A 22,368-nucleotide genomic window follows, 5' to 3' on the forward strand; every position below is an offset into this window, starting at 1 on the left:
AAAGTTTTGTAAGTTCTACTTGTTGACCTAATTCATTCGAACTTAGGTTCAAAACTCCTAATTTCCATGGTCTCGTAGTAGTCAGGACAGTACACATTTTTCGATTATTCCTGTGGGGTATCGATTGTGGAACTCTATAGCACATTTTCTCGGGATGAATCCATTCATCCAGTCCATCAAGTATCACAAGACACTTTTCACGATTTAAAATGTCCTGCAAAAAATCTTCTGAAAAGTGTTTTGCGTTAGCTAAATTCGAAATAATTAGCTTGTATATGAGATCATCGATGCAACATAAATCATAAGAATCTCGCAATACCACAAGAAAGAGGAAAATTTTTAAAAAAAATTTTCAGACAATCTAAAACACTTTTTTTTAAAAAATATGTCGGGCGTTTTCTTCTTTTCATTCGCCTGGCACCCTAACATTTTTCCCAACGGTATTTTGGGGGAAAAAATTAAATTTTCCAAAACCCTTTCATCAGCGGGTTAGAAAATATTTTTCTATTAGAATTTTTTCCAGTTTTTAAATGTTTTACAGGGACGACGTTTAAAAATTTGGTTTTTAATTTGAAAGCCCCCAATTGGGGTATCCTTTTTTTCAAAAAAGGCGACAGGGGGAAATTTTCCCGTGTCTCCATTTTTTTAAAAAGCAATCAAATTTTCTTTAAATCGAAGTAAAAAGTAACCAAAGACTTAAGTTTAAATTTTTAAAACATTTGCCTTATAAAATTTAACAAGAAATAGAAAGGATCATTTTTAACGAAACGCTTAAACAATAAAGAGTTATTTCTGATTTTACATTACACGAGTTGGAGCCTTTCTGGGCTCAATATTCGAGATATATAAAAATTAATCAATAAAATATGGATGAATAAGGGGTCTCAATTGCATTAAGCCATTAACCAAACTTATTGTCTTGTTTCACGATTAACTTGCTTCTGTTTTTCTCTATTTTATCTATTTTATTTTTTTTGTAAAATTCATAACTCGAAGAAAAGTTTTAACATTTTACTTGTAGCAGTATAAGATAAAATATATCGCATGAAATGCTAGAAAAGTATAAACCGTGGATCGGGTAATTAAATAATAAGCCTAAATATTGGTTCAAGTGAGATATTGCTTGTCACATTTTAATACTCTTGATAATGACACAAGATGAGAAAAAAAAAATGAACAAAAAGTAAAAGGGATACCCCGGGTTTTTTAATCTTGTTTTTCTTTTTTCATGCAAAGTTAAGGAAATTATTGATGTTTGTGCTTTCCTTCATTTGAGTTTTAAAAAGTTCGCCGCAATTAATTTTGGTCTACTAGCTTCATAAAAGTGTTGTTATTGACCTTATATTGTCTTCCTTCAGCGTTACTCGCTATATACGCAAAGGCAATAAAATAATTTTATATTTTTTAAATTTGGCGTACTCTTTTGTTTCTAAAAAACTATAAGGTTTAAATAAAAACTTTTTAAAATTTTAAAAATAAAAGGGAATTTAACGGGACCAAAACGATTTTCTGTCTATTCTTTGATAAAAAAAATGGCAGCGGCATGCTCTAAATCGATGCTGATCTTTATTAAATTTTTGAAAATGTATTCAAGAGTGTTGTTTGTTTGTTGTATTTTTTTATAAAAAGAAGGTAGTTTAACATTGCAATTGTCACTTTTAAATTCACGTAAATAACCAAATAAATTTCATAATATGCAAAGAAAGTCGCGAAGTCGAAAATGTTGATAGATACTGTAAAATCAGTAAATCATTGCCAGTAACATGTAACATTTTACTTAATCTGTAATGTGTTATTTTTAACAAAAGATCTTAAAACGATTGATTTCCTAAGATTGATTTACTTGAAACTGGAGAAATACAGCTTAACACTTAAACCCCACAATTGACATAACACTTTGGTGTGGTGCAAAACAATTCTGTTTGTCATATAATATTAATTACGAGGGCTGTTCAATAAATACGCGGAAAAATTGTCGGTACAAAGCATCCATTGAAATTATCATAGAAACACTTATAACTTGGCAATATTTAACGACATTGGTTTGGTGACCCATGTTATCAATACCTGTAATACTAAAAAGAATAAAAAAATTGTTACTTTAATTGTTTGAAGATTTTTACCCTGTTTGCGTCGCTGATACGGGTTACTTTGCTCGTTTTAAGCCCCAAATTTATCTTGCAAAAAAATTTAATGAAAACTTAAAAAATTGAAAACTTCTATTTAATTTGAAGGGAATGGATGGATCACTTGAGAGGATATTATTTTAAATCTCATGTCTCTGTAATTATTAATGTATATTCTAAATAGTCTTACCATTGTTAAGTGGTTGTAAACGTTCTTCTATTTTAGCTATTTTGTCCCTGTTTATCCGTATATCTTTATTTATTTTCACCGTACGCTTTCGTGCCTCAAAATGTCTCTTAGTTTGCGTTTGTTTAATGGCTTTATAGCTTTCCTTCAGAAGCTTTAAATCTATTTCTACGGCCTTTTCCAGTCTTCTCCATTTCTCCATTTCATATTTGATCCTCCGTTCTGCTTTCGGATCAAGATGGCATGAATTAAAGTCAGAAATCGTGTGTTGAAGGTCTGTTAGTGGAGACACCGAGGACGAGTTAAGTCTCAGAAGTAACTACAATATATTCAAACTGATTAAAACCTGTAAAATCATTTTTAAGCAGCAACTAACGGTATAATGTCTGGGTGACTATATACCGATGCCATTTTCGCCGTCACCATAATAAAACGATTCAAGACATCTTACACATTTTACCAGGAAATGGCATAATCTTTCAGGAATGTTTTATTATTCAACAAGAAATTCGGTACCTTAAATTCAATATTGTATCAATAAGTATTGTATAAATAAGATCTTTTCACTTTCTTATTTTAGGAGCAATTGTATCGCTGTTAAGCGAGAAGAGATATCGGACTTCTGTCTTAGACTAATGGTCGTTTGTCTCTCATTGCTGAATTAGACGTGCGGTAAGAAGTTGGTCACCTGCAGAGAAGTATTTAATTACTTGTTATTAGAAAGCTTATCAGTTGGATTAACCTTTGACGTACGACTTAAGTTCCTCCAGATGAACAAAACAAATTATAAATTCAATACTGAAACAATTCTTGTTTTAAAAGGAAAAGTGTAAAGACTTCAAAACTAGTTTTTATGAATTATTTTCAAATTATTTCGATTCAGGACGCAATTTTACATTTTCTAAACTATGCGATTGACCAGAAAGGTAAATCTAACATATTTCGGCCTTTTTGATAAATCACTTACCTCGTTGATAGATGTTGAAAATCTGGTTTAGTTTGATAAATTATTTGTTTCATTTTCTTTTTTATGATTAGTATGAATTGGAGTGATCTTTTATGTGTTTTACACATGGCGTAAAACACAAAAACACAAGCTTAAAAAGGGGCGTCACAATGTCTTTCAGAAGCATTCTTGTTAACTAAAAATCGGCATTTAAAACCGTTTTATAAAGAGTTAGCACCATTTTATTTTATCAACTGAAATCTTAATATGTATGAATAAATTATCCCGAGGAAAACATGTTCACTAATAAAAATATTGTCTGCGGTGCTTATTTGCTAACTATTAACTATCAATTCATATTTAAATCAAACGCTTAAAAGGTTAAAAGAACTGATTATAGTATTTAATTTTTTCTTTTAATCTTTGATTTTACCGTTTTACAAGGTGTAAAAACTTATTCTGTGCACCCATTGGAAAACAAGTCTGCTTTCAAATGATCATGCACGCGCGCTTAAAACGAATCGAATTGCTTCTTAAGATGACATCTTTTAGAACGTGAAATTATTTAAACGTAATAAAAAATGAGTAGAGATACCATTTTATTTTGTTCCAAAATAAATTCTTAATATGTAAGAAAGATTCTACAACCTGTCCTAACAGACGGAATATCTGTTCGGGTCTGTTTAGTTAATCGGCAGATTTACTTAAAAACCTCGATGCTTAAGTTCGTCTGTAACTGGCAGTGTAAGATTTCCTCAAGTGTCATTCCGGCTGAAAATATAAAAGCCAATAAACAGTACTGTTTTTGGGTTGGCCGATAAAAAGTTATCTCTCATAAATTGGGGTTAAAATAATTAAATGTTTACCTCTGTTCGTTTTTATTTTTATTGTCATTGGTAAAACGGTTAAAAGTAAACGGGTTCAAACTTGTATGCTCACTAGTGTGGCTTTGTGTAGGGGTTGCGTTCATTGAACGCGGCCTTTCCTTTTTGATTTTGTTTATCATATTTTATGCTCATAACCGTGTTGTTTGTGCCGTGTAAAAAGTCTCCACGTACATGCAGTCGATGTTGTTACATTGTCATCCTCAAGGGATTGTTCGGCGTTCAATGTTGGTGTCCCCCCCCATGAGTCCAGTCTTATGGATCGTGTGGGGGTTGCATTCATTGAACGCTGCCTTTCTATGTTAATCTTGTTTATCATATTTTGAAGTACTAGTGTACCGCTCTAGCCGGTGCTATGAGGCGTGAGGGATGTTGCACTTTTCATTATCCCTTATGTACAGACTCAATCAAACCAAGTCTGCAATTTTCATGTAATTTTGTTGTGATTAATGCTTCCGAGGGTTCCCAGATTTTTATACTTCAAAAAAGCAGGTGTTAAGTGCTGTGTGGCAGCTGTAAAAAAAGTTGCCTCGTACTTCACTTTAATATTGTTTTATTTTTACTGGTCATTCGGGAAGATTAACGCCAGCACTATTAAGTTTTGAGAATTAAGTACCGCTCAAGCCGGTGCTAGGCGGCGTGAGGGATGTTGCACTTTTCACTAACCCTTATGTATAGACTCAAACAAACCGAGTCTGCAGTTTTCATGTAATTTTGTTGTGATTAATGCTTCCGAGGATCACTTTGTTTCCACATTTCTTGATCTGTCACAGTCAAAGTAATTATTAATATAAAACACAAAATGGTTGAACACGTTATGCAGCAGTACAAAATGCAAGAAATCATTGTAAAAAGTGTCCTTTCTCTTTTTCATTACGTCCAACAGCAGGTGTCAAGTGCATTCTGGCAGCTGTAAAACGTTGCCCCGTACTTCGCTTCCGTGTTCTTATATTTTTTTCTGGTCCTTCGGGATCATTGATGCCAGCACTATTAAGTGTTTAAAATTGAGTTCCGCTCAAGCCGGTGCTAATGAGCGTGAAGGATGTTGCATTTATTCATTTTTCCTCATGTAAAGACTCAATCAAACCGAGTCTGCAATCTTCACCCAAGGCGGCTCAAAAAGCGATTCGTTACATCGATTTTTTAAAATGGCGGACTTATATTAGCATATAAAAAGGTATCCTGGATGAGCAACCCGAATTACTTTGGCATATAAAGTTGATAAAAGAACATTTAATTAAGTACCTGTTCTATTTCCATCCACATGTTTTTGAAGCTGCTTTGTTGAATTCCTGTCGTTGTCGATATATGACTGATCTGAAAATGTGGTAACAAACATATGCTTTCAATATTTAAAGCTCTTGGACAAAGTAAAAATGCATGTATAATAACTGTAATTCATTATTAACAAATTATATTTTTGAGTTTATTGAAAAGTTAATATAAATTTAAGATACTTTAATGTTAACTTTAAAAAAACTCACTTCATTCCGGTAGCTCTTCAGCCTATAAATATCTGCTTCGATAGAAAAATCACTTTGTCCTGGTGAAGAGTTCCAGTTGAAGTTTGGATTTAAACCGAAACACTTTAGGTTTCTCAGAAGACAAACTATAAGCGTAATGTCCAAATCCGACATGGCTACACTACCACCCGATGGATGCAGCACATCGTATTGTACCTGAGTAATAATATTACGTCCTTTCAAACGTGTAATAGTAGGTTTTTCTTGAGCAACACATGCACTGAGAGAAACGGACTGGGCTGATAATATCTGATCTGCATAATTTCTAAGAACTAAAAGTCCACCGTCTATGGTGAGCATTTGCAAACGGGCAAGGTAGACACGATTGGTCACGGCCGATGTACCCGGTTGCGTAGCAGCCATAACCAACTCTTTGATCTTTGATGACGTCAAACCTTTAAATATGAACAAAACATTAATCCTTACGATAACAATGAAAAAAGTACATACGTTTATTTTAGATATGCTACATACAACAGATAATATACTTTAGAACAAAACGATGCTAGTATCAATTGAATTACGCCCTAATAGCTAGAGATTTTGTAAGGCTACGAAAATATGTTTTGAATTTCATTTGCTCTGCATCAACAACTGCTGGATCACATTATGTAAATAAACTTAATTGTGACGCTAGGGTTTTATCTTCCCAATCATTTTTGTGTGTGTTTGTTATAAACATTTGTTGTGTTACTTTATTCTAGGCATGTTTACTTATCCTCTACTAAGTCGTAATGCACTAGTGTACGATGTCCGGTTAAAATTGATGCTGTAGAGTATCATTATTATATCATCGATGGAGCATGTCTCCTTTGTTTAACTTTTAGCGTATTCATTCGAAGAAAAAGTACCCTTAGAATATAAATATGTGTGGTTGAGGTTATGGTCTTCAGTCAAAGAAGCAGACACAATAATGTATGTTGATACAACGAAATTGAACATAAATCTCGTAGCAATATGTCTAGTCCAAACATGTCATAAAGTCATACCAAATGCTAAAGAAGATCACATGCGACCATTCGTCATGTATTTAAGTTACGAGCAAACATCTGAGTAGAATGACTGACGTTCTTAAAGCTTTGTGAATAGCTTCCTATCATGAAAGTAACCGATGTCCAAAATGAGATTCGAACAGCGGACATGGGATTCGTATTCAAAGCCCGAACGCCACTGTGAGTTTATTGTTATAAACTTCAATGTGCAATTAAATTATATGATTATCGTAAATAACTAACTGATACGCTATAATTCTTACTTTTTAATTTAAAGCCGTACAAAGCAATATTTGCTGCAACAATAAATGTTTTGATTTAAATGAAAAAAGCCCGAAATGCTTGTATATTAAAAGAAGTATGGTGGTAATTTACCTTTAAAACAAATGGCGCATGCACGATCTCATTGCTCAATGGATAAAATCAAACGTAAAATAGCAGGATAATGTTCTGTTTACTTAACTTTATACCCTTGAATCGAGTCATATCACTGAAAACTTGAACACAATATCTAAGCTATTTATTAGTTTACAAGTGGTATAATAAAAAAACTGTTTCGGGTATCGACAGGAAATAAATAAATCACAATTTGAACATGGCCTTTCAGGCAACACAGTTATATAAAATAAGACAAAATGTCAATATATACGTATCCCATACACTACGAAATTTAATATTGCAGATAAAATTCTTCACTTAATCTATTTTGACCTTAAAACTGTCATTTGCAATGTTATCTTTTTATAAAAGACATATAACGACAAAAGCCAGGAGCGTAATCTTAAAATTAATGAAATCGATTTTTGAAACGTTTTTGTAAAACAAGATTTTTTTTCTTCTGATTGATTAAAATAAAATACAATGTATGTTAAAAGTTTCCAAATGTTGATTAAATCAATTCACATAGAAAACAATGAACATGTAACATAATAGGTTTAGGCGAAAAATGTATTTACAATATTTATAGATGAAACGATAGAGAGAAGTAGTTTAAAGCAAAATAAATTTAAAAATAGTAAAAAAAAAGTGTCCAAAATATCAATGTTTCAAACTCTAAAGCTTTTTAAGCACTTAAGGATTGAATAAATATAAAAAATGAACTATTTAATTTTGCCTGAAATGTAAAAAACATTAAAAAGGCATTTTGTGCCAAAATTGCGATTAAAGATATTATACAAGGACCGTCATATTATTATACATGTATTTCTGCTTAAAATACTACTTCAAGTATTGAATAAGTTCCTGATACGGTAGCTTCCTTAAAGCAATTTCAAATTCAAACCAAATCCTAACAGCAATGTTTGTAACTATACCATTCTGTAAATAGAAAAAATGTGTGCTTATTCGTAAACTAATTTGCTTCAACAGTCGTCCGAATATTTTGTGCACTCCTTGTTGATATTCATAAATATAATTTTCGTTCGGTTTTAAATGATCAAAACAGTTTGAAGCCTACAAACCGACCAAGCGTTTCATTTGAACAGTTCTATACATTGAGTAACATAATCAAAAGATATGCAGTTGTAGAGCCTAAACCATATATGTGCTTGCTGAAATGAAATGAAAACCCTATTTAGTCTAGATTCTGTGTGTATGAAAAGTCCCCTAATAATTTATGATAATTCTAACTAACAATACAGAGAGCATCCAATCTTATTAATTTAAAAGATGTATTCATAATTTTTGTTATAATGTTATTCTCTTTCATTACCGATGTTTAAACGAAAATCTAATTTTTATTTTGGTGCTTGTCGGTGCGCGGCTTTTCTCAATCAATCCAAGTCTGCAATTTTCATGTTGTTGTGCTGATTGAATGCTTCCGAGGTATTACTATTTGCAGTTTTTTTTTCTATTTGCATACCTTTCAACATTTCTCAAGGTATTTTAACCACACAGTAACAGAATGATACTACAATGTAATGAGTCATCAACAGCCCTTGCACGTTCTGCCGAGATTTTTGTTTGTTTATTTATATTTTTATATGTTTTTTTGTTGTTTTTTAAGGGAGACACAGGCAAAATTTTCATTTCTTAGTTTTGAATTCTTCATTCATTATTATGTAAATGCCCTCAAAAGGAATATTTTCGACAGTCAAAGGAACAAAACTTTTCTCCATATAAAGAATAAAATAGTGGTTTCCTAACTTGACCCGCGTGGGTCAGGTTAGAGCGCTAGGATTTCACAATTGTTGTCACAGTGAACTCTGTAAACGTTAAAGAACATGTCAAGTGAATGATTTAGACTTGTTTAAATCATATAATATCTACAATATCTGCTATTGTCACTTCAAGGGTTTGTTCAAGTCACCTGACTTGTTTTAAAACTATTCGGTGATTCTATTGGCGTCTAAATTTTGTTCAACATATATACATATATTTACGCTTAAAACCCAAAATATATAGAATTTAAACAGAAATTCATGCTGAAACTTTAAGAAAAGCCATTTTAGAGTGATTTGAGTACATAAGATCATTTTAATATTTTTGTCATTATTTTGCCTGAATATCCCTTTAAGTGTTATTGCGCTTTGTTTAAATATTTATCCATAGCATATCTTATACATTTGAAAACCACGGTTTTTGACAATAGATTAAAAGTTAGTACTAATTTGATGAAAAAAAGTTCCCTCATTTGTAAATGTTTGACTTTAAAAACAAGATCAAATTTAAATATACGTTTTTTTTATTAAAGTTCACCTACAAATACAGTCTTTTATTAAAATACTCTTCTAAAATTTGTTTGTAATTAGGAACTTTCTCTGAAATCCCTCCATTGTATATTTAAATTCTTTAGAGTAATTTTTAAATATGGTTTTAAAAATTAAATCTTTAAGAACCTTGCTGAAAAGAAATTTGAAGAAATTAATTTTGCAGATAGCTTTTAACCTGGTCTAAGACAATGACCTTTGTATACAGTGTTTTTCTTACTATGTTAGCTTTCTCTTAGGGCTTGTTTTATTTTTTTTTAACTTAAAATTAATAATAAAAACAACAGCAAAATTTCCAGAAGTAAAATGCGTAAATTACTTTTTATAATCACTCGGCCACTGAAAAGAGAGTAAAACTAACTAGTTGCCACGGAAATAAAAAAATAAAAATAAAATGATAGTCCGATTTGGTGTTTGATTGTTTCATTCTTTTTATCTTTAACACAAGATATTTTTTATCATCAATACAAGTTAACGTTTTTAGGTTAGCTATAAGGTATTAAAAACATTTGTTTATTATCTTCTTTTATTCCGTAATTTTAGCAAAATACATATATTTTTGTTAGAGAAATAGATTTTCTGAACTCTGACAAGCGTTTTATTACAAAATAATCTTAATTACATTAATTATCATCGAACGACATGTTTAAATTCTTTCGACGGTTCTTTTTTTCCCGAAGTTTTCTTTGGTGAATTAATAAATTGTAAAGATATTAAGATTAAAATATTTTAACAAAAATCGTTTTAACGTTTCCAAAAAGCACTAAGTCTTTATAATTATAAATTATTATAAATATTACTATAATGTCCTACCTGATTTAAATACCTTCAGTATACTTCTTTAAACATTTTTTGTAGACCGATTTCTCCCATTGTACAATTTTCATTTTTATGAAACAATAAACTCTTTCAATCCTCCTTTGTAAACTCACTTAGTCGAAGTAAACACTTCAGTGGATCATTACGACATTGACGTTATATATGACCTTGCATGAACACACTTGTTTAATGACCCTTTCCCGTCGTGTTGATTTATCAAAAGTTGAATTTAAACAAGTTTAAAACATTATACCGGTACATTGATTTCTTTGTGCGAAAAAATACCCAATTAATGACAAGTTTGGTGTTTTATATTTATTTTTAAGTAAGGAAAATTTCATCGAAACTTTATGATTTTGTGTCATATCAATACATTTATATTATGAATAGTATTTAATTAAAATACATTAATAATGAAAGGATTTATAATTCCTTGTTCAAGTCCTCACATATCTTGTTTGTGTTTTCAGAGTTTTTTTTTTTTGAAAGTCATCGTACTTTCAGGGGTTTGCTTTTCTTGAGACTTAAATTTCACCATTTTCGTGTTAAATGTTGAATTCTGCTTAAGCCGGTGCTAGCGGGCGTGGACGGCACTTGCACTTTCCATTACCGTCCATGAACAGGCTCAATCAAACCGAGCCTGCAACATTTTCAATTTTGTCGTGTTGTTCTTTCTTTAGGGATTCTGTATTTCTCTATTTCATTGTCACATCCGTGTTATTTTCGCGTGTGGCGGCTGTAAAAAGTCTCCCCGTACATTTAATCAATGATATTATATTTTCGATCCTTGAAGATCGTTCAGCACGACATTATTGTTGTGTATACATGTTATTTGGTACTTTAAGTTTTTTTGTACATGTATTTGGCCTTTTTCAACTTGGGTGGTTCCAGTATTCTTACTTGACTACTGTATAATCACCCTTAGGAAATGTTGCCTGCTTTTTAAATTTGTCTTTTGACGTCATATCTGTGATATGCAGGCTTCATAACCTCAGATCCCCTTTCAAAATTCCATTTTATTTAGTTCCGCCCATTGTTTTCTCGTTTAGGGCACACGCATTCTTTTACTTGGGGACCATACGCCGCTTTTCATGGAATGGCACTTCGGTGTCACATTGAAGATTCCATGATAACCGCCGTATGAACACATCTGCGGATGTTCTAAATTCAAAATTTCACCATTTTCGTGTTAAATGTTGAATTCTGCTTAAGCCGGTGCTAGGGGGCGTGGACGGAACTGGCACTTTCCATGAACAGGCTCAATCAAACCGAGCCTGCAACATTTTCAATTTTGTCGTGTTGGGCTTTCTTTATGGAATCTGTATTTCTCTATTTTATGGAAATAGAAATAATGTATTTAACTGTGTGCCATGCAGGACTTTCATTCTACGTGTATAGTGAAGTGAGACAAATATATACGACGAGATATATCATCAAAACACCTGCCGCATAATAAAATACTTGTATAAGCCCAATTTATCGAAACGCAAGGCAACTATTCAAAATCTTGTATTTCAAGTTCTACCATATTAAACTGTAAAATGTCAGTTTATTGCGTTGTAAAAGTATTGAACGGATGTTAACAAAGCTATAAATTATACAGGTCATAAAAAAACATTCAAAATTGTTATCATTTTGGATATTGAAATCGTTTGACGATTAAAGGACAATAATTGACTCTTTTTATAACTAAATATATACTTGATCACCTGGCACCAATGATGTGTCGGGTAATTTGCATTCATCACTGTCTCATTGACAATACAAGTCGTGATCGGAAATCTTTGCACTAAACAATTGTGAAGTTTGCTGATTTAATTGATAAGTGTAGGACAAAAACCTGAAATATCTTCCTAAAATCGAAAACAAATTATTTAATAATCTTTTTTTGTTTTTCTTTTTATTTTTCTTTTCTTTTCTTTTTTTTGAACGAAACCCTGTTTTGATCCACTTATAACAAACATACAGACAAACAAACAAGCAGAATATTTTACTTTTAGTTTAAAGATATCTTATATGGTTATATTAAACATATTGGGTTATGTCATTAAAGTGCTACATTTATAAAATAATCAATGTACAATAGATAAACAAAGAACTTGATTTTCAGTCAATGCATCTAAAAATAACTCATAATTAAAGTTACGAAAAAAGCAATTTAAATTTGTGCGATTTTTACGTTGATCCTTCTAAGCCAGTTTACAATTAATATCTTATATAAAATAAAAACATTTATCTGTATTTGCACCTTCGACTACATTAACCCTGTGTGATGTCCTTTCATGATTAATCCTTAGAAAAACTATTTCTATTTATTTAAGTATAGTGTTGATGTAAGATTTTCATATCCAGTTGGAACAGTAAGAAATGAGGAATATTATATTTATTATTACATTTTTTATTACATAACTTTTTATAAATGGTCATGAAAACATATGACATATTTACAAATGAGTGTTTTATGGGTTGACATAAAAACAATCATAGTACGTTTTGAGAAATGAAAGATGGCCGCCAATAAAAATCAAAAATAGTTCTAAAAATAGAAAATAAATCAATTTCATATTTTCGAATTGTGAAGCTCTTACATCACCAATACTAAAGTATAATAAATACATAAAAATCATAATCTAACGACATGCAAAGTTTAAAAAAAAATCTATTCAACAGTTTTAATTTTGCCTATAATTCTATTATATGAAAATTCCCGAAAACGTACCATGATTTACATGTCTGTCCAAATTATTGCTTAATTCAAATAAGTAGCTCTACATTGATTTAATATGTACCCATGTACTTTATTTGCACACAAATGGACCCCAATGATTATATTATATTCTAAACTGGTTGTCGCTCTTTATCATGTGTTGGTCAAATATCTTAGTTTTTAACTCAAAGTTCTGGAAACAACTTTATTTCACACTAAATGAAACTAAACAATTGGACAACATATCAAGTTATTTTTTCTAAACATTGACCTGAATATGTAATATTTCCCTTGTTCTCATTTAACACCGTTGGTAAGATATATAGTGTTAAAATATCATTTGATGGCCTACTGACGAAGGAATATTCCGCCTTTTGTCCTTTTGTTGATGCCATCTGTCAGATGGTCATTAAATATTTAAAAGAATCGGAAATAGTTTATGATATATGTATATATTCAATTCTTATCAAATAACGTACTATTTTAGCATAATTTTAGGCTACATTATGTGCGTTAAGTATGGGTTATATAACAGCCATTACAATAAACCATATACACACTAATGATATAACATATTTTTTGTGACAGAAATTTCCTTATACGTCATCAAATCACAGCTTTTTATGGCTTATGTATTTGCTATATCTTCAGATCCTTGGTTATAAGTGATTCCAATGCTTTTAATATTTAACAATTGATACAGCTCGAGTCAAAACGGTACAATGAACTTTGAAATGTTCAAGTATTTATTATCTCTCATAAACCAGCAGCCAATTGTATAAACGATGGTTAAAATATACCGCGGTAAGTTAATTACCGTGGTATATATCGTGGTTAGGTTACCACACGGTTTTTCGAATTGTATAAACAAATTAACCACGCAGTTACCTAACCACGCAAAACCGAAAGTTTAACCGTGGTAATATTACCTATGATGCACCGCGACGTGACGTAATTTTCCCGAACAAATGTCAGACGGTAATATTTACAAACAAAATGGCGTCCACCACAAAAGTAAATAGAGCAAGAATGTTCAATCTCCGTGAAACGGATGTGATAACAGAATTTATGAAGATCAATTTACATTCGTTAAAAGCGAGTCATGCTCAGGGAGGGCCTGGGGCTTCCCAAAAGGTGTCTAAGGTCTGGGACAGGCTTACGGAGGAGGTGAATGCTTGCGGGAACGCCCCCGAACGAGCAAACAAGTTAAAGAAAAGTGGAGGAATATGGTTTGTTTTCAAGTTTTCCGTTTATCACATATAAGCAACGGTTGTGATGTATTTTTTAATCAATTTGTTTTAAAATATTCAAAGGTTTTAAAAGCTATCTTGTTGATTTATTTGTCTAAATCATTCAATATGGTGACAATGATATGTAGAGATCTACCTATTTATATAGATATCATGATTATAGGTAATAGATATACAAACAATATGTATTTCACGTCACATATGAAAAATATGTTTTGTTCACAATCAGGTTAAGAACGCTAAGAGTGAAGTTTCTGCAGAGAAGTGCAGTATGAGGAAAACGGGAGGTGGACCGGCAAGACCTGAGATGTCGCAGCAATCTCAGTCTGTGGCAAGCCTTTTCAAGACCTCGGCATCATTCCATGGTGTCTGTTCTGATGCCGACACCGTCAGCACAAACAAAGGTAAATAGATCTATGTGTAAAATAATTATAAAAAAAACTTTTAGTATCACAGTAAATATCAAAGGGTACATACATGAATTAACTCGTCAATCCTGACTGACATAGTTTTTCATTAAGAAAACTGTCAGGTCTAATTTATTTTACAGTAAATTTACTGACAAATAGTTTAATATCGTTTAATATACAAATTTCAATTTTAATTTCATTTTCTTGACCTAAAGGTCTATAAATTATATTAAAACACTCCAAAGTGACTCATATGCATGTATAGCATTTCCATCTTATGAAATGTGTGTTTTTCTCAGGCTTTGATGATTTAATGACGTTGTTGATGACAATCTTCTTAGCAGTGACCTTCTTATCTTGTGTCCGCTTGAGACGTTAACAAAAGGTGTCTGGATCTTCTGATTTCCTTTTCATAATTTAATAAGCTCCGAAATAAATTTCACTATCCATTTCCTAAATTATGCACTTATTATCCTCAATCACGTTCATTTCATTCAAGTCACTTAATGAATAAATGTCGATATTACATTCCAATATGTTAACACATGCATATTGTTTTTAAAATTTTACCGGTAAACACACTATTCACAGAATAGAACACTTTATCTTAGTGGGTGGTTTTTACAAATGTGTAATACAGTAAAGTAATTAATTTATTTCATTTTCAACATTTTTGAACTTGCATATGCTATAAGAATTAAATAAACAAATAGATTTTACAGATATTATTCAATTATTAAACACAGTAAACGTGTGCACCAACCATTTAAACGATTTAACACATTCCTGCCTTACCTAACTCTATTCACAAATAAACTCACCCGTTGACCTGTTTCGGTGAGCTATGGAAGGCTACATCCGTCTTTAAATGAAGAACTAGCCCCAACTACGACAATTTCCAATATTACTGTAGACATATATGATTTATTTTTCTTGTAAAATTCTGTAATATTTGTACTTTTGTAGGAAGGTGTATTATACATATTATGAGATATGACATTTAAGTTGTGAATAGTCTTCTTAATCCATATAAATCAATTTTCATGACCCATACTCAGATATTATATTTTTCATAAAAATATTCAATATTCAAAAATGTTTCTTTTTGCATGACTTTTACAAATGAAATATTGCAGATGTTCAAGATAACATGAACATGCCATCCATGTCGGTGACAGCAGACGAAACTTTCACACAGCAAAGAGCAAGTTATCCAGAGGGGTCTGCAACAAATGCTCCAAGCCAAACTGCTTCATGTGATTATTTTTTAATTTTGTTTTCCTTATAAATCTTTATTATCACATCTACCAAATTCAATAAAGCTTAGATGTACAGTATATCATATACAATTACATCTATCTGCTACCATACTAAAGCTTGTGGATCTTAGTTTGATTTTATAAATTTTGAGATTCATGGAAGGTCGGTTTAATACTCAAGTAGTCGCACCCGTGCGTTAAATAATGCATGAAGGAACACTTGTCGTCTTCCTTCACCAGTAAAGCTGGAACGTCATAACTTTTGTTCTAATTTTCAGTTTTGTGTGTTGTTTTATTACGGGTTAACCGTTTAAAAAATGGAAGAAAAATCCCAGTCTAGTCAGTTAATCAAATTTATCTCTCCTACATTCAAAGTGGGATAAAATATGACGATATTTCACAATAATTTTATTAATCTAATAAAGCTGTAAAATTTATTTGCAGTTACGTCGGATGAAAAGAGGCAGCATAAAAACAAAAACTCACCAGAAAAGGTTAAAACATATTTTTAATATATTTAAAATTCATTTCACAAAATTTAAAAAAATACGTCCGTCACACCCAGCTCCGGTTCTCATCATCTGTAAGCCTGGAAGAAATATGTTTTTGATCTTTTTTAAGAACTTTTTAAACTAGAGAGATCAAAATGTAATGATAGATAATCTGTCAAATCGTTATATGGCTTTGTGATAGGATATGATATGATGTAACATGATAGAATGACAAAATTTGATGGAATATGACAGGAAGTGTTTTGATAAGATATGGCATGATATGGTAGAATACCGGTTTGGCAGGATGAAATAAGATATCTTACGCGCAGAATAAGTCGCAAAAGAACAATACTTTAACTTAAATATAGGTTAGTGTTTAATAATATGTATTAACAAAAATAATTGGTCGAAGCCTGCTGGCAGGCAGGCGACCAATTATTTGTGTTAATGCATATTATTAAACATTAACCTATTTAATGATCAACATTATTTTTTTCAACCAAAAACAAGGCATTTCATTAAATCACCGATAGCTCCGCCCTTTCGCTCTACAAGATGTCTACACCTTGTTAAGTTTCTAACATATCACATTTAGATAAGCTAAATAAATGGCCCTATCAACAAATAATCAGGCACATTTTTTACTGAAATGTCACAGAATTTATACCTTTATCTACAGTTAGACTATCATGCTGAAAAAAAATCTATGTAATAAATTAATTGATTGTATCCTCACATTTAGAAACACCTGACCTCGCCCAATTGTTTTTTACGTTGGCATTGTTTTGCTAACCTAGATATTTTATAATTCAGAGTGCAAATCACACCTCTAACTCCTCCCTAATATAATGCATTATTGAAAATTGTTAGACTCAGGTTAGACGGCAGATTAAATAAATTTTATTTAGTTAGTACACATTAACCAAAGTTAGACTTAGCAGAAATTTGAAAAATACTACAATGTGATTGGACAAAAAATAATGTTGATCATTTATATAAATATGTTATGTACGCCAAAATTTCTGTAATATATTACCATGTATTACAGAACACTGAAGGATCTACAGATGACATTTTATGAGAGGCAGATCCAGCTCTCCGAGACACAAATGAAATGTTACAATAAATTTGCACAGCTGGCTGATGTTTTGATAGAGAAATATAAAATTGATTAATATAAACGAAACTATTTAATGTATGCTTTGGTGCTTTGTTCTGAGGACAGAACTTGTTAAAATTTTTGATGTTTTAAATGAAATATTGTTTTTTGGAGTATAAAATTTGTTTAAACTTGAAATTCGAAAAATAGATTGTATTTGCCTAAAAACATGTTCTTTACTAACTATATTTTATCCTAGAAATATGTCTGAACAATGTGCTGCCTCACTCCTTTGCCATCCATAGTCCCCTGAAATATCTCTGTTGGAGGTTGGTCCTGGTCAGAGTCACTGCCCTCTTGAGGCTCACCCCACTGTAATCTTAAATTGTGCAGAACAGCGCAGGCTACAATAATTCGCAGTGACTCTATGTGGTTTCATGCGTATCTATAATCGAAAGAATGTGTCAATTTTATTTTAAATGTAAGCGTCAAAACCTTTAAGAACGTACAACACGGCAAATAAAAATAAAATTTATCGCGCGGTTTGAATGTTCATTATGTAATGTAAAACAGAAGGACATGTACATGTCATTACAAATGTAATTGTCATTGACAATTTTCTCAATAAGAGAATTATAAAGGACATGAACTTTTTGAAATACAACTGGAAACAAGTGTAATTAAATATGACATACTTCACCATGTAAGATATTGAAAGGTTCTCTTCCAAACTCCGAACACTCTCTCTACTACATTGCGTGTCGAAATGTGTGCCTTGTTAAATCGCTCTTCATTCTCGTTTCCTACAAAATGAACGGTTCGTTCTTGATCACCAGTCTCAAAGTGTCAACAGAAATTATGAAAAGATCGAATTTTAACAACAATTTTAAAAACAATATGCTACCACTAAGTTTATATTTTAAATGTGTATGTGTACGTACTTGGCTGTAAAAAGGGTGTGATAAGAAATGGTCGGCACGGGTATCCACTGTCTCCTAAAAGGTATCCATTTTGTGGGTCTGAAATTAATAAATTGTAAGTTATCCTATACTCTCTGTTGATGTTTATACTACAGAATAGAGAAAAACGATGATTTGGTAGTAAATCGATTTAATAAGTTATTTTTTAGAAATATAATTTTTATTGCCTTAGATATAATACATATTTAACGTTACCAAATCGCTTCATTCTAATTAATAAATACATTGATAAACATATAACTCATTATTTATCAACATTATAAAAAGTACCTTGGTTGTGACTTTGCAAGTGTCTGCCAATACTTGACATTCTGAAGACGTGGCTGTCATGGCAACTTCCTGGCCAGCACGCATTTAGGCTTGTAAACTTCCCTGTTAAATGATAAATTATAATAAATTTCGAATCAATCAATTATGATGGAAATAACGTTAATATCATTATCAAATTTCAATAAGATGTATTTTCTTTAAAGATAATAATTGAATAGATAATACATGTACCAGCCTTTTCTCAAACCTTTCACTCACGAGCTGTTTATTACTTTTTTCAACTTGAAGTGACCATGATGTAATCTTCTCGTGGGAATAAAAGCTTAGTTTCTTACAGACACGTCAGTTGTCAAATGAAAACAATGCATATGAACATATATTTACATTAGATATTTTATTACTTATCGTAATTTCTTACTAATTACTATTACCTTTATAAGTCCTGTAAATACACCATATTAGAGTTGTATCATAGTTTGGGGACCTTTCTGTTGAAATAGTGTCAGAGTTAAATCGTATATATATGCATGCACAGTGCGGTAACTGAAGTGCAGGTATCAGTTACCCGCACTCCAGATAATGCCCGTGGATTGGCTCATTTTTGCTAGGGTTTACTTATTGTGACAGCAGAGAAAGGGAAAGCGGAAGAAATATATTCAAATGCTCGTTCATTTGTTACTTTTTCCAGGGGTTTCATAGTGTGACAATAGGGAACGTGTTGTTATGTTTGACTATGATACAAAATAGAAAGAACACCAAAACACTCGGCAATCTGATTTATACTCTGGGGCTACGCCCCTTCGTACAAATTAGATAGCCTCGTGTTTCGGTGCTCTTTCTATTACTTAACTGGTTAGTATTATTACTTAACTGGTTAGTTCTATTACTTAACTGGTTAGTCCACGATATATCCTTTCTATTTAGTCAGATTTAAATCTACTATTCAGTTTGGACAAGCGATATTGACAAGAAAATGAATTTAATTCAGTATTAAGTATTTAAACATTTATTACTGGCATGCAGGCAGTTACGTAAAGAAGTTGTACGGGTCCGTTTTTTTCGTCTAAATGCTTGATTTTTTTCTCGCATTCTTCAAAAATTGATATCAAAATAATCAGATGCATAAACGAGACAAAATATAATGTGTCAATCCGGCAGTACGTATAAAAAGTTTCATTTTAAATCACTTTCACCTATGCGTTGTCCAAACATGACCGTGTTAACTTTGAGTGATTCCGTCCTTGCGCACATGTGCAAAAAATACTTACATGAAACCCGTTAAAAGGTTTTGCATGTAAACTACCTGTGTACAGATAAGTAGGCAGTGTGACGAAAACCTGATTTGATCTTTTTTTATTATTTCTAATAATTTTATGGCTTTACTGAGTAAATTTATCATGCAATGCATGTGAATGCGTTAGGAGAATGGTACCGGGTAATAGATCTATACTAGCGTTTAGTCTACGCCCTATATCCTGAATAACACCTACATTACTCTGGGAAATGGTCTCTTCAACAATTATAAATGAAAAATAGGTCCGATATAACAACATATTAGAATTATAATGGGTTATATTACATGTATGGGAACTACTTCTCTTCTTACAAAATAATGGATAATTAGGGTACCCCATATGAGGCCTCATAACTAAGGGTTATTCTATGTTTAGAACATAATGGAATTTCCATAATTTGTATGACGAGCCTAATTTTGATGTGTAGCATTTAATTTTTTGGTGAGTGAGCGTAATAAAAAATAATATTTAAGTCACTTCGATTTTTGTACGGGAACTGCTCGCATTAAAAACTATACTGTACTATACTGGGTACTGTACTTTATATGTAGAGTCTAATATAAAAAAAAACAACATTTAAAGGTTGCAAAATAAGTTTTGCGAAAACCAAGTGCTGATTGTACAGCAGTACTGTACTGTAGTACTATTACATCGCTAACCAATGAGTGTGTGCTGAACATGACAGTAATTGCTTTCCATACAATACTTTTACCTTTGACACTTTATGATGTCATCAAATATGTGATGTCATCTTTACCAGGAAAAAAATCATTATTCTGGTAAAAGAGGAAGTGAAAGTAAATAAATTTACATGTGTCGTTACAGTAGGGTTTCTAGTTGTGCTGTGACTTCTAGATTGAGAATTTAATTTAGACTATACTGAATATGGATTTAATTAAACAAATGCATGGATTTAATTCAATGTACTGTGTAGTCCACTGGGCTAGATTATAGAAAATACAGGAGTGACATTGTGGAATTTGTGTACAGTATCATCGTATCATGTCAACTTTAGGTCTACAGTAGAGAGTCTAAGAAAATTTGTAAAGTGAGGAAATAGTGAAAATGAGTTTAAATGACAATGACTTCACTATAGAAAAGTACAGGTAAGATTTATTTATAAAGAAACAAAGATCTTGAACTATCTTAGTCTATTATACACTGTTTACTGCAGTAGATATTATAAGTCAACAAAATCTGAATTGGAAATCAAGTTGTTTACTGTATATGTGTATGTACCTTTATGATCACAAGTTGCCTGTACATTTATACTATGCTGATGTTTCCTGTTAACATATGCTGCTTCATCTGGTTGTCCTGGGGATATCAGTTTTACGTGAGTTCCATCTATGCATCCAATCACTGAGGGAAATCCGCGTATTGCGTAAAACCCATTCATGACTTTTCGTCGGTCAGTGTCGGTCATTGGAAACTTTATTACCTGGTCCTTCAGTCCGAAAAGTATGTCAGTCACTTTTGTGATAACTCTGGAAACTGTAGCAATGTCCACACCAAAGGTGTCACCAATAACCTGCATGAAATTACTCGTGGCAAGAAACCTCAAGGTAATCAAAATCTGTTGTCGGGTGTAAGGGCTTGATTCCGACGGGTCTGTCGCTCCAAAAGTGGTCCAATAAGTCTGACTAGTCTGTCAATATTGTCAGCAGAAAACCTATACCGTTTCCGCAATTCCTCGTCCGTAAAGTCAGTCAATTGTCGATCAACTCGTCGAAATTGTCGGGGTCGTCGGTGTGAAACGCGTAAAATGTCCGCCATGTTGGTTTTGGTTACCGTGCAGTTACCGAGCTACTTTACCTGGGTTAAATTTAACCGCGGTTATAGCGCGGTAACTGCTTTTGATGTTTTTTTTACCGCGAGGTTACCGGCTGGTTACCGTAACCGTGTGGTAACCGCGCGGTTAAATTGTTTATACAATTCGCTGCAGGTCGGCTATTATCAGTTTTTTATTTGCATTGTTATAATAGGAACGACCTCTTTCAAATTTTTTCAACTTTTTTTAAATCTAGAATGGCCGTTAATGACTAAAATGACTGTCCAAGCTGGTCCTTAATAAACCCTTACAAACTTGTTTAGTTATAATTTCGAAATAATTAAATTATCTTATTTTTCATTCTTTTTACTTGAGTCCTTAAAAATTAAATATAACATATAAATAGAAAGACGACAAAGAAGCAATGTTTCACTTTATTTCTACAGTTTGTTTCTTCTTCTTTTGTCCTTCTTATTAATACGTTATAATAAAACATTCTAACACTGTCGGAAATTTTTCTATATAAAAAAAGAAGGCCCGAAGCGTGCATTATTCTACAACAATGCATTCGCCGTTTTTATTATCTCCCCGAGTATTTCCACATTGAGGGCGCTATTTTGTTTGAAAAATGTGATAATAAAAAACAAT

At 31.9% G+C, this 22,368-nt stretch overlaps 2 protein-coding genes across 2 annotated transcripts; both read right to left on the reverse strand.

The window, feature by feature from the left end:
• Positions 1-2,271: 2,271 nt before the first annotated feature.
• LOC132739376 (uncharacterized) lies at positions 2,272-10,362 on the reverse strand. Its single transcript, XM_060727067.1, has 4 exons — positions 10,180-10,362; positions 5,628-6,061; positions 5,389-5,460; positions 2,272-2,632 (listed from the first exon to the last, which is right to left on the reverse strand). The coding sequence occupies exons 2-4, from the start codon at positions 6,027-6,029 to the stop codon at positions 2,303-2,305; spliced, it is 804 nt and encodes a 267-aa protein (XP_060583050.1). The 5' UTR covers positions 6,030-6,061; positions 10,180-10,362; the 3' UTR covers positions 2,272-2,302.
• Positions 10,363-18,100: 7,738 nt separating this feature from the next.
• Positions 18,101-21,597, reverse strand: LOC132739378 (putative nuclease HARBI1; the record flags this gene model as incomplete). Its single annotated transcript, XM_060727069.1, has 4 exons — positions 18,101-18,207; positions 18,346-18,423; positions 18,655-18,756; positions 21,189-21,597. Coding segments are annotated over 4 exons (696 nt in total), but the record flags the coding sequence as incomplete, so codon positions are not given.
• Positions 21,598-22,368: the final 771 nt, after the last annotated feature.

This window comes from Ruditapes philippinarum, unplaced genomic scaffold (genome assembly GCF_026571515.1).
Source record: "Ruditapes philippinarum isolate M1 unplaced genomic scaffold, ASM2657151v2 ctg6106_1_1_1_1, whole genome shotgun sequence".
NCBI classification, from domain to species: domain Eukaryota; kingdom Metazoa; phylum Mollusca; class Bivalvia; order Venerida; family Veneridae; genus Ruditapes; species Ruditapes philippinarum.